Source organism: Phocoena phocoena, chromosome 11, assembly GCF_963924675.1.
Source record: "Phocoena phocoena chromosome 11, mPhoPho1.1, whole genome shotgun sequence".
NCBI lineage: Eukaryota > Metazoa > Chordata > Mammalia > Artiodactyla > Phocoenidae > Phocoena > Phocoena phocoena.
Genome location: NC_089229.1, coordinates 21738961 through 21752763, shown reverse-complemented (window position 1 = coordinate 21752763; position 13803 = coordinate 21738961). Strand labels below are relative to the sequence as shown.

General features: G+C 35.1%; 1 protein-coding gene across 3 annotated transcripts in view; it reads right to left on the bottom strand.

The window, feature by feature from the left end:
- ANKS1B (ankyrin repeat and sterile alpha motif domain containing 1B) overlaps positions 1-13803 on the bottom strand; it is a 1192652-nt gene that overhangs the window by 973133 nt on the left and 205716 nt on the right. For all 3 annotated transcript variants that reach the window (XM_065888049.1, XM_065888050.1, XM_065888051.1), the window contains exons 6-8: positions 8761-8862; positions 4814-4927; positions 3682-3848 (exon numbers count right to left, since the gene is read on the bottom strand). In XM_065888049.1, coding sequence (XP_065744121.1) covers positions 3682-3848; positions 4814-4927; positions 8761-8862 — 383 coding nt within the window. The remainder of the gene's footprint in view (positions 1-3681; positions 3849-4813; positions 4928-8760; positions 8863-13803) is intronic.

Here is a 13803-nt window from a genome sequence, read left to right as displayed (position 1 = left end):
CAGCCGCACAGCACAGGGAGATCAGCTTGGTGCTTTGTGACCACCTAGAGGGGTGGGATAGGGAGGGTGGGAGGGAGACGCAAGAGGGAGGGGATATGGGGATATATGTATACATATAGCTGATTCACTTTGTTATACAGCAGAAACTAACACAACAATGTAAAGCAATTATACTCCAATAAAGATGCTAAAAAAAAAAAAAAGAACAATGCTCAGAGTCAGCCAAAACAATTCTGATTTAGTTGGTCTGCCATGATACCTGAGGGTGTCAGTATTTTCTGAAGCCTTCCCAGATAAGTCTAATGTATGACCATTGCTGAGAGTCACTGTTTGAATCCCTCCCCAGAACATCTGACATATAGTTACCACTTTTATCTTCTAAAAATGTCACCTTCATGAAAGAACTCCCATACTCAAAAGTTATTCCCCTCAGCATCAATATTAAACTTCTGACTAGCTCCCCAAATCTAATTATTTGTCCCTGTTCTCTAAGTAAATAGTTGAGTGGTAAGGGGTATGGCTCCAAGCCCCAGACTGCCTTTGTTCAGATCCTGGCCCTGGTACTTACCGTGTAAACTTGGGAAAGTCATACAATTTCTCTGTGCCTCCGTTTTCTCATCTGTAAAATGGGAGGAATAATACTACCTATATCATAGGGTTAGTGTGAGGATTAAATCAGTTAATATAAATAAAGTGTTCCATCAGTGTTAAATATTACCGTTACTTATCCAGCTTTACTCCCCACTACATTTCAAAACAAATTCTTAGGGTAAATCATCCTCATGTTAAATGCTAGGCCTCACCTTTGTGCTTTTGCACATCCTATTTCTGCAGGCTAGAATCCTCTCCCATTCATTCATTCATTCATTCCAATACAAGTGCAAAGAATGTGTCCCCTTCCTCCATATCCCAGTTTAATTTCTCCCTACCACCATGAAGACTTCAATGAATACCTATAAATCACTAACCTCTCCCTTTAAAAAAACATTCCTTTGGCCACAGGGTAGTTTATTATAAGAAATGTAGCTGGGAAGTAATGACATTGGCTCTGAGTTTGAATCCTAGATCTGCCAATTGCCAGCTGAGTCATTTCCCAAATCTGTAACTCCATTGTTAGGATGACTGTGTGGATTAGGTGGCATAAGTCATATGAAGCATTAGAACAGCAAATAGCAAGCACCTAATAAATGTCAGCTCTTGTAATATATATTTGTTGTTTATATGTTAGTCTTTTCTGCACACTGCAATTGAAGACTTCTTGGGGTAGAAATTTTGAACTCCCTAAAGTCAGAAACCGCATCTCATTATTGCTATTATAAATTCTATAGCTCACAACGTGGTAATGACCATCTATATCAGGTGATCTGTAAGTACTCAATTAAATTTTTTGCATAATTTGAGAGTATAATTCATTTTAAAAACTTGGAAAAACACTTTTGATAAATGGAAACAGATATTCAACAAAACAAGAATGACCCAAATAGAACACAGGCTGTAGAGAAGATTCTAAGAAATTGCATTATTTTTAAACATTCAATAACAAGTTTCTATCGGATTCAACTTCTGAAAGGCCACTTCCAATAAAGCCTTTTATGTGTCTAAAATCCTTTAGATTTTTCTCATTTCCTAAAAAATAAATACCAAAATTCTCACCCTGACATTCAAAATCATCCATGGCCTGACCTTGACCTATCTTCTAATCTTATCTCCCATTGTCCCCCTTTATAAACTTTATTATTCCAGATAAAAAGAACTGCTTGCTCTTACTCATATGTACCCTCTGCTTTTCTGCCTCATGTAACCTTTAATATTTTGTATGACAATATTTTCAAAGAACTCAATATAAAGTTTGTCACAGGAACAAACAGTGATTGCTTGTATGGAAGTACAACCTTGAATTTTGAACTTAACTTCAACTTATGAGCATTCATTTCTCCCTTACTACTATCACAATAACAGTCTTTGACTTACAGAAAAACTTGGCCATCATTTCCCCAAATTATGTCACCCTCTAAATGCCAAAAGCCCCTGCCATCACCACCCAAAAGCTATAAGTTTGAATTACGTTCTCCAAGCAGATCATGTAGAGCCCAAAGTGCACAAGATACCAATTGAATAAAAGAAAAAAACTTAGATCTTCTATTTTACACTTATTCTTTATCCTCTTCACTTGAATTTCTCTTGTAGTATATGCCCCATAATTTATAGCATATATTCGTAGAATATGTGTGTGTATATATGTATACATATATATATATATATATAATTATAAATACATTTGGGATGTTTGCTCAAAATTTGTTTACTACTGGTACCTACAACAAGAAAAGTTTAGAAACCACTGGTCTAGAAAATTAGGGCTTTCAGAAAATCTGTGGGTTAAGAAGTAGAGGGCCCGAAGCAGTCACTTAGTGGACCTGAACACCATGTACTGTTTATGTAGGATAAATACGTTTTAATTTCTAACCAACTTTCAAGGAAATGTTGAAATGTAACTGGTTTGTAATTGGAGTTAACTTAGACCTGTTTTAGATTTACTTAAAACAAGGAGTTTTGTCCTAACATTAAAATTACTACAGTAAATATTTCATCAATATAAAAATTTCATTTGGTAAAACCTACAAGTATTTACTTCAGTATATATATAATTAATCATAATTATTCAAAAGAGCTTTTATTGGAGCCAATAATGTGATGTTTTCAAAAGACAGGGCGGCAAAGGATAAAAAGAAAAAACAGGCCTAGAAGGTAAGACTGGCCATGGATCTAGACAAGCAAATACTACCCTGGGAAACTGTCACTGCTCACATTAAGTAACTAAATGAAGTAAATGTTCTCGTAACAGTCACTATACTTAGCAATTTTTTTTTAGCTTTCATAAATAAAATGACATACTTAACACAATCCACTCTATTATGGGCTTTTGAAGAAAGTGTAATATTTCTATAACAAACTAAGTTCTAAAAGTGAGAAAAGGATTCATATCATAATAATGCATTTCCTTTAATACCAATGCATCCTATAAATCCTTCCTCTATAGGATAAAAGACAGGTATACAAATCTTGACTTTAATCTGATTGATTCTCTACAATTTTTCTTGCTATCATGTTAACATAAAAATCCAAATAAGCAAGAATCTCTAACACATGATTTAAATTCTGAGCTTATAGGTTACATGCAAATCCATTTGGATTTGCATAAGATTATACAAATATGCAGGTCAAACTTTCCACAACGTCTCTCACCTATTATGACTTACGGAGTGGCTGGGGAAGTATATACGCATGGCTCAGCTTTGTCTTTCTTCTTCAAGATGGGGTTAGACTCAGATCATAGAGAAAACAGGGAAAAGAGACAAAAGGAAGGTTTTCTTTTTTCTTTGGAAACCAATATCATTATGCCCAATAAAACTAAAAGAACATAAAGAAACTATGAATTCATGTGTTAAGAGGGTCTAACAGTGAGATCATCACAATCCATAAGCGATTTATCAAAGCATTTCTTCCCTACACATGCAGTGAGAATGAAACACCAATGAATATCAGGGCAAGAGCAACAGGAAGCTTGACATTTGACACTGGCTAAATCTGAAGACAGGATAACACATAAATCCTATGCCTCTCAGGTACACAACAAACTGGCAAAGACAGACGCATTGTCTTCTTTCCCCCCTTACTTACTACACTCTGGCTTCCATTTTTCCCAAGTTCTTCCTCTGAAATCTTGCTCAAATTATCTAAGTAGTGGTCTGATATTGTGTGGCACAAATCTTCAAAAGAATAATCGTTTTCTTGACAGAGCTTTATTTCATCCAAGAGTTTTGATAATTCACCAGTCACAGTTTCACCTGTAAGAAAACAGTAAATTTTTCAAAAGTTTCAAGAAAGAATACTGCTAAAACTTGATGTTAAACAATAAAAATATAACTAGTATGGTGCTAGAACTCAAAATATGGCAAACAAGATTAAGTTGTCAGAAAATTTATTTTGCTGAAAGCAAGGTACTAAATCATAATTAGTACAATAATGTTAAAAGACAAAGAGAAATTCCAGTTTTGCCTATTTTTATTCTTTCTCAAAATGGAAATAAGTATTGAAGGTTTACATATATGTAGTACATAAAAGCATCTGGAATTACAATTCCTAAGGCTTCATTTACTACAGCATTTAATCTTCAGTAGTCTTTTATGGGCATTATACTTCACTGACAGAATTCATTCAACAATTCATTAACAAATTTGAAATGGTGCTGGGAACCTACTTCCTAGGTTCAATAAAAAGAAACAGAATGTATTTAAACAAATAATTATGTAAGTAATTAATAAATTATGATATAAAGGGACAACAGAAGGAACAGATATATAATCTACATCAACTGTCAACATGACTATTTTGTAGGCTGCATGCAAATATTCATTTTTTCTAATTATTCTCAGAAAGGAACTTCATCCCAATAATTCATTCTGAAAAAAACCTAGCAGTTACAATCCATATGTAAATATTTTTATTCTACATTAAAAACATACCTTAGGAAAAATAAGTCAACTGTGAAATACCCACTCCATGTAAACTTCATGACAGCAGGGATTGCTGTCCCTTTGATCACCACGGTATCTCAGGACCAAGAATACTGCCTGACAAATAGCAGGAGCTCAATAAATGTTGACCAAATAAATGGATAAGATATAGAGTATAACTTATTAGACCTGACATTTTCACAAGTAGGAGCCTTTTTGTACATATAGGACAAACATAACAGTTTAGTACATAGCAGACTAGTATCATTTCAAGAGTTTTACAATTAGCTACTCACTTTTGGTCTTCTGGGAAGGAGACTCAACAGGAGATGAAATATGTGTTTCTTGGGTTCTATCTTCCTGTATGTGTGCCTCAAGGACTGTTGATCTTCCCATGCCTTCTAAATATTCTGTGTATATAAGTTTTTGAAATTACATACTTGAATTCATTTATTTAAAAAACTTTAACTTTGTTTTTTACTTTTTTTTTTGCGGTACGCAGGCCTCTCACTGTTGTGGCCTCTCCTGTTGCAGAGCACAGGCTCCGGACATGCAGGCTCAGCGGCCATGGCTCATGGGCCCAGCCACTCTGCGGCATGTGGGATCTTCCTGGACCAGGGCACGAACCCATGTCCCCTGCATCGGCAGGCGGACTCTCAACCACTGCACCACCAGGGAAGCCCTACTTTGTTTTACTTTTGATGGTCATTTTTTCATTTATTTCTTTATATCCTAAGTTTTTAAAGAACTTCAAAAAAATCAAACAAACTGAAAGAACTTCATGATGAGCTATTAATTTAAAGCTTTTTAATTAAAACAGAAAATATATTTTAGAAGAGACTCATGAATACTTTTTCTGAAAACTAAATTTTTGTCACAACCTTTCCTTAACATCCTCAGTTTCCGTAAATATATCCTACCTGAAGGTTTAAAACTCTCTGAATGATGCTTTGAATAGACTTCATCCCTAAACAGGGATATCAAATTCAGATGGATATAATAATCAGTCAGGTAACATACATGCATGAAGTGGGATAAGTTTAATTTATGATGGTGTTGTAATCTTGTAAGATAAGCACAATTGCATATTGAACTTTAGTTCAACAAAGAAATAATGTTCTTCCCCATTCTTTTTTTTATTGACATTTATTTTATTTTTTAAATTTTATTTCATTTCATTTTATTTGACTGTGCCGCGTGGCATTCAGGCTCCTAGTTCTGTGACCAGGGATCAAACCCAGGCCTGGCAGTGAGAGTGCAGAGTCCCATCAACTGGACAGCCAGGGAATTCCCTATTATTGACATTTTACCTTTTTTTTTTTTTTTTTTTTTGTCCCACACTCAGCCTGTCTCTCATTTTTCCAATTCTGATGAGGATATAATAATAATAAAACTTAAATATTGCTTACTATGCACCCAGCAGTGTTCTAAGTATTTAATATAAATGAACTCATTTAATCTTCACAAAACTATGACACAGGCACTAGTACTATCTCAGTTTTAAAGGTGACAACTAAAAGGGGAGGATTATTAACTTGGCCACGTTCATTCAGCTAATAAGTGGCAAAGCCAGATAGATACAAGAAGCATCTCACTTTTCTCTTAATCATAAGAAAACAGCATCTGAATGCAGGGATAAATGTCGATTAACATTCAACCTCAATGTAACAAAAAAAATGGAAAGCCTGCAGAGCCTGGTTAACCAGAGAGCAGATGCCCCATCTAAAGTTCGGCAATGAAGTAAAACGAAAGCCTGCATTTTTTTGAGAAACCCAAACTCTGGGGAGTTAGCTGAAATCCTAGATTTTTAAATGCTGAAAGCTAATTCAATTTTTACAGAAACACAGTGTGAGCCAAAAGTATGTGATCTAAACAAAACATATCTGCTACCCGCCAAAAGGCATTCAGCCCACAATGGATGGTTTACAGCCTCTGGCTAAGGGGTTAAATCAATACTTACGCTTCTTTATTCCGAAGGAACCCCTTCTTCTTGAAATTCACTTAAGAAACTTTGTGCTATCATGCCAACCACTTTTGTTTTCATACTATCCAAATAGCTTCTATCTAAGAGCAACTCTACTAGGCAAATTCTAATAGGAAAAGAAAGCAACTTATGGGGTTCTATACTGAAAATTTCTGACTCAGGCAGTAATTTTATCTACTATAAATTGTCTTTACTAAAATAACAAACTTTTTTATAAGACTTAAAATGTACCAGTGATTTGGGACTTCCTTGGCGGTGCAGTGGTTAAGAATCTGCCAGCCAATGCAGGGGACACGGATTTGAGCCCTGGTCCAGGAAGATCTCACATGCTGCGGAGCAACTTAGCCCATGTGCCACAACTACTGAGCCTGCACTCTAGAGCCCACGAGCCACAACTACTGAGCCCACGAGCCGCAACTACTGAAGCCCGAGCACCTAGAGCCCATGCTCCGCAACAAGAGAAGCCACCGCAATGAGAAGCCCACCACACAGCAACGAAGAGTAGCCCCCGCTCCCTGCAACTAGAGAAACCCTGCACACAGCAACGAAAACCCAATGCAGCCATAAATTAATTAATTAATTTAAAATAAATAATAAACTGTACCAGTGATTTGAAAAGCAGGAATGCAGAGAATATAATGTGTTCACATTCTAAAATTTGACAATAATTTTAAAAATTCAAAGATGTCACAAATACTCCATCACAAATTGGCATACCTAATGAATCTTGACCATTTAGGAGAACAGACAGTTACTCCTATATAATAACATTTTCATCTAAGTTGAACCAGTGCAATATGTTAGAAATGTCTGTAATTATGTCATGCCCCCTTTTTAGTGGATGACATTTATTTTGCTTCTCCTGAGAGACATATTATGCACAAGTCTCAGGTTTTTTAAAGTTCAGTTAGAGGCAAAAATCCAATATGAAATACAAAGTGCCTAGAAGGGAAAGACTTCTTTAAATACTGTATATATCACTCTTTTATTTTTCACTTTTCATTCAACTTGACTTTAATTTGAATTAATATGACGAGCCATACTTGTATCCGTCTCTGATTTATCTATATATGCGCTTGACTTGCAATTAACTTCTTTATTGACAAGAAAATTGTAGGGGTTTGAACTTCCCTGAGAGGTTTCAGAAGTAAAGAAAGAAAAGAACATAATGACCTCCTGTAGTGCAACTATTCTTTTCCCCTCTTTGGGCTTTGTTGACTCCTGTATCTATTATGCATGTCTCCTGCTCAACATGGTTTTAATTCACCTATCTCCTTGCAGGACAAAGCTGCTCTTCAGCTTCTCAAATGATATCCAGTGGCACCCATCCCACCTCCCTCTATTACATTCACAGCCAATCTGTAACAACTGTAGGGGATAATCCCCACTGAACAGTGCAGGAGCTAAGTGGAAAGGAAAGAACAAACAACTGGATTTTTAAGGGAACATGTTACATATCAGGCCTAATCACCAAGCAGAAACGGAAAGCACTTAAATCTAAATTTTTCATAAAATTTTTAGATCAAATGGGGAAGTATGTAATCCTGCAAATGAAAAAGTAGTACCTAGGTGGTTATCAAACCTTCAATAGACCTAGTAATTGCAACTAACTATAAATGTACTTAAAATGACCTTTATCAAAACCAAAGGCTGGCAAGACTGAATTATCTTGTACTACTGGATTTGGTAGGAAATAATCTGTATTCTTTCAACTAAGTACAATTTTGTTGTTGTTAACCCAGCATTTACACACCAGTTTTACCACTTAGAATAGGATATATAAGTTTGAGCAAGTCACTTAACCTCTTGGAGTTTCAGTTTCCCTCACGTGAAAAAGAAGAATAACGATATCTGACTTATCTACCTCACAGTTATAGAAAACAGACAAAATAACAGAAAATCCCTGAAAACTCTTAAAGCATTATTCAAGTGTAAGATAATACCTCAGCATCATCACTTTACAGTCCTAATACCTTCAAGTTCATAACTACATATTTATTACATGTGTTTAATTAAAAACACTTTTTAATATCACATAAGTAAAAAAAAATTTAGCTTTTAAAAAATTACTGAGCAGTTGAAAAACCGAAATAAAACATTAAAAGGTAGTAATTATTATTGAGCTTAAAAGTATACCAGAAAAAAAAGCAAATAATAAGTTCATTCAAAAGTAAATGTTAAAACCCAAGAGAAAACTAGGACAGTTTTAATTTAATCTTAACTGTAACACAAACTCATCCATCATTCAATACTCTTTACCTTGTAAGAGACTTGCAATCTGGAGAGATTTCTGAGATGGATGTTCTTTCAGAATGTCTAAGACAGTTCTACCTAAGCTATCTTTTATGTTGGCATCAATTCCTGAAAGAAAAAGAAAAACCCACTAGATGTACACAAGTGGGGTATCATTAGAAGACACAGTCAATACATAACTGCTCTAATTTCAAAAGTATACAGACCAAGCACTTAAGGTGATTTTTTTAAAGACACACACACACACACACACACACACACACACACACACACACGATTTTAGTAAGAAAGAAGGTGGGACACCACTGATGCCAAAGATTAGGAACATTCTTGATAATGAATTAACTCTTAAAGGGCACTGATCCATTCATTAATATTGTTTTTTCAGATTATAGCTAATTGAGGTTACAGCTAGTTAACTAATGGTAGACTATCAAGCTGAAAAATGTTACTGATTTAGAATTTAAATTCCTAAAGTATAATGGTCATATGATTTATATATTCCGTATAATATGGAAAATATAAAAATAATGTACCATGTAAGTAGTATAAGAACAGTCTTAGAATACTTTAGTATTCACAAAAGTTGAAAAAGCAGGATTATTTTGAATTATTGTCCAAATACAAAGTCAAATATTTAATATTTATTTATGCAAGATTATATTCAATGTCAGCAACACTCATCAAATACCTGGTGAGCAAACTTCTTCAAGTTTGTAAATGAAACACCTTTGGAATTATTTTAATTCTCAAATGTTTATTGTAAAGAGCTTTTATTGTGAAGAGTATAATGTAGCAAACAGCAAAAAGTTTATAAACTTCCCAAATGTCTAAGCACAAACAAAGCCAGGTTTCAGGATCTAGCCTCAACAGTTAGTTCATTATAATAAAATTATTAGTATTTGCTTAAATTTTTATGGAAATGTGTTAACAGCACAAATTTAATTGGTTGCCTCATTTATTATATCATTGTGTTACATACCAAAGTTACATATACATGAAATTTTAACTTCACGTAAGAACAATCACAATGCAATAGTCTGCCAATACTTTTAACATTTTTACTGAGGAAAATAAACACACTAAATATAGTTTAAAACACAAAAGACTCACATCAGTTGTTAACAAGCATAAATTTGTATCCATGCCTTATTATTTGAATTTTATTTTATTTATTTTTGTATACAGCAGGCTCTTATTAGTTATCTATTTTATACATATTAATGTATATATGTCAATCCCAATCTCCCAATTCATCACACCACCACCACACCCACTCACCAATTCCCCTATCTGGTGTCCATACGTTTGTTCTCTATATCTGTGTCTCTATTTCTACCGTGCAAACTGGTTTATCTGTACCATTTTTCTAGGTTCCACATATATGCGTTAATATATGATATTTGTTTTTCTCTTTCTGACTTACTTCACTCTGTATGGCAGTCTCTAGATTCATCCACATGTCTACAAATGACCCAATTTCGTTCCTTTTTATGGCTGAGTAATATTCCATTGTATATACATGTACCACATCTTTATCCATTTGTCTGTCAATAGGCATTTAGGTTGCTTCCATGACCTGGCTATTGTAAATAGTGCAACAATGAACATTGGGGTTTATGTGTCTATTTTTTTTTTTTTACATCTTTATTGGAGTATAATTGCTTTACAATAGTGTGTTAGTTTCTGCTTTATAACAAAGTGAATCAGTTATACATATACATATGTTCCCATATCTCTTCCCTCTGGCGTCTCCTTCCCGCCCACCCCCTCTAGGTGGTCACAAAGCACCAAGCTGATTTCCCTGTGCTATGTGGCTGCTTCCCACTAGCTATCTATTTTACGTTTGGTAGTGTATATATGTCTGTGCCACTCTCTCACTCTGTCACAGCTTACCCTTCCCCCTCCTCATATCCTCAAGTCCATTCTCTAGTGGGTCTGTGTCTTTATTCCTGTCTTACCCTTAGGTTCTTCATGACATTTTTTTTTTTTAGATTCCATATACATGTGTTAGCATACGGTATTTGTCTTTCTCTTTCTGACTTACTTCACTCTGCATGACAGACTCTAGGTCCATCCACCTCACTATAAATAATTCAATTTCTTTTCTTTTTATGGCTGAGTAATATTCCATTGTATATATGTGCCACATCTTCTTTATCCAGTCATCTGATGATGGACACTTAGGTTGTTTCCATCTCCTGGCTATTGTAAATAGAGCTGCAATGAACATTTTGGAACATGACTCTTTCTGAAATGGTTTTCTCAGCGTATATGCCCAGTAGTGGGATTGCTTGGTCATATGGTAGTTCTATTTGTTGTTTTTTAAGGAACCTCCACACTGTTCTCCATTGGCTGTACCAACTCACATTCCCATCAGCAGTGCAAGACTGTTCCCTTTTCTCCACAACCTCTCCAGCATTTATTGTTTCTAGATTTTTTGATGATGGCCAATATGACCGGTGTGAGATGATATCTCATTGTAGTTTTGATTTGCACTTCTCTAATGATTAATAATGTTGAGCATTCTTTCATGTGTTTGTTGGCAGTCTGTGTATCTTCTTTGGAGAAATGTCTATTTAGGTCTTCTGCCCATTTTTGGATTGGGTTGTTTGTTTTTTTGTTATTGAGATGCAAGAGAGGCTTGTAAATTTTGGAGATTAATCCTTTGTCAGTTGCTTCATGAGCAAATATTTTCTCTCATTCTGAGGGTTGTCTTTTGGTCTTGTTTATGGTTTCCTTTGCTGTGCAAAAGCTGTGAAGTTTCATTAGGCCCCATTTGTTTATGTTTGTTTTTATTTCCACTTCTCTAGGAGGTGGGTCAAAAAGGACCTTGCTGTGATTTATGTCATAGAGTGTTCTGCCTATGTTTTCCTCTAAGAGTTTGATAGTTTCTGGCCTTATATTTAGGTATTTAATCTATTTTGAGCTTATTTTTGTATATGGTGCTAGGGAGTGTTCTAATCTCATACTTTTACATTTACCTGTCCAGTTTTCTCAGCACCACTTATTGAAGAGGCTGTCCTTTCTACAATGTACATTCCTGCCTCCTTTATCAAAGATAAGGTGACCATATGTGCGTGGGTGTATCTCTGGGCTTTCTATCCTGTTCCATGGATCTATATTTCTGTTTTTGTGCCAGTACCATACTGTCTTGATTACTGTAGCTTTGTAGTATAGTCTGAAATCAGGGAGCCTGATTCCTCCAGCTTCGTTTTTTGTTCTCAAGGTTGCTTTGGCTATTCGGGGTCTTTTGTGTTTCCATACAAATTGTGAAATTTTTTGTTCTAGTTCTGTGAAAAATACCAGCGGTAGTTTCATAGGGATTGCATTGAATCTGTAGATTGCTTTGGGTAGTAGAGTCATTTTCACAATGTTGATTCTTCCAATCCAAGAACATGGTATATCTCTCCATCTACTTGTATTGTCTTTCTTTCATCTGTGTCTCATAATTTTCTGCATACAGGTCTTTTGTCTCCTTTGGTAGTTTTATAACTAGATATTTTATTCTTTTTGTTACAATGGTAAATGGGAGTGTTTTCTTGATTTCACTTTCAGATTTTTCATCATTAGTGAAAAGGAATGCCAGAGATTTCTGTGCGTTAATTTTGTATCCTGTTACTTTACCAAATTCATTGATGACCTCTACTAGATTTCTGGTAGCATCTTTAGGATTCTCTATGTATAGTATCATGTCATCTGCAAACAGTAACAGCTTTACTTCTTCTTTTCCGATTTGGATTCCTTTTACTTCCTTTTCTTCTCAGATTGCTGTGGCTAAAACTTCCAAAACTATGTTGAATAAGAGTGGGTAACCTTGTCTTATTCCTGATCTTAGTGGAAATGCTTTCAGTTTTTCACCATTGAGGATGATGTTGGCTGTGGGTTTGTCATATATGGCCTTTATTATGTTGAGGAAAGTTCCCTCTATGCCTACTTTCTGCAGGGTTTTTATCATAAATGCGTGTTGAATTTTCTCAGAAGCTTTCTCTGCATCTATTGAGATGATCATATGGTTTTTCTCCTTCAATTTGTTAATATGGTGTATCACATTGATTGATTTGCATATATTGAAGAATCCTTGCATTCCTGGAATAAACCCACTTGATCATAGTGTATGATCCTTTTAATGTGCTGTTGGATTCTGTTTGCTAGTATTTTCTTGAGGTTTTTGCATCTATGTTCATCAGTGATACTGGCTTGTAGTTTTCATTCTTTGTGACATCCTTGTCTGGTTTTGGTATCAGGGTGATGGTGGCCTCATAGAATGAGTTCGGGAGTGTTCCTCCCTCTGCTATATTTTGGAAGAGTGTGAGAAGGATAGGTGTTAGTTCTTCTCTAAATGTTTGATAGAATTCGCCTGAAAAGCTATCTGGTCCTGGGCTTTTGTTTGTTGGAAGATTTTTAATCACAGTTTCAATTTCAGTGCTTGTGATTGGTCTGTTCATATTTTCTATTTCTTCCTGATTCAGGCTTGGCAGGTTGTGCATTTCTAAGAATTTGTCCATTTCTTCCAGGTTGCCCATTTTATTGGCATAGAGATGCTTGTAGTAATGTCTCATGATCATTTGTATTTCTGCAGTTTCAGTTGTTACTTCTCCTTTTTCACTTCTAATTCTATTGATTTGAGTCTTCTCCCTTTTTTTCTTGATGAGTCTGGCTAACGGTTTATCAATTTTGTTTATCTTCTCAAAGAACCAGCTTTTAGTTTTATTGATCTTTGCTATCGATTCCTTCTTTTTCATTTATTTCTGGTCTAATCTTTATGGTTTCCTCCTTCTGCTAACTTTGGGGGTTTTTTGGTCTTCTTTCTCTAACTGCTTTAGGTGCAAGGTTAGGTTGTTTATTCTAGATGTTCCCTGTTTCTTGAGGTAGGATTGTATTGCTATAAACTTCCCTCTTAGAACTGCTTTTGCTGCATCCCATAGGTTTTGGGTCATCGTGTCTCCATTGTCATTTGTTTCTAGGTATTTTTTGATTTCCTCTTTGATTTCTTCAGTGCACTTCATTATTAAGTAGTGTATTGTTTAGCCTCCATGTCTTTCTATT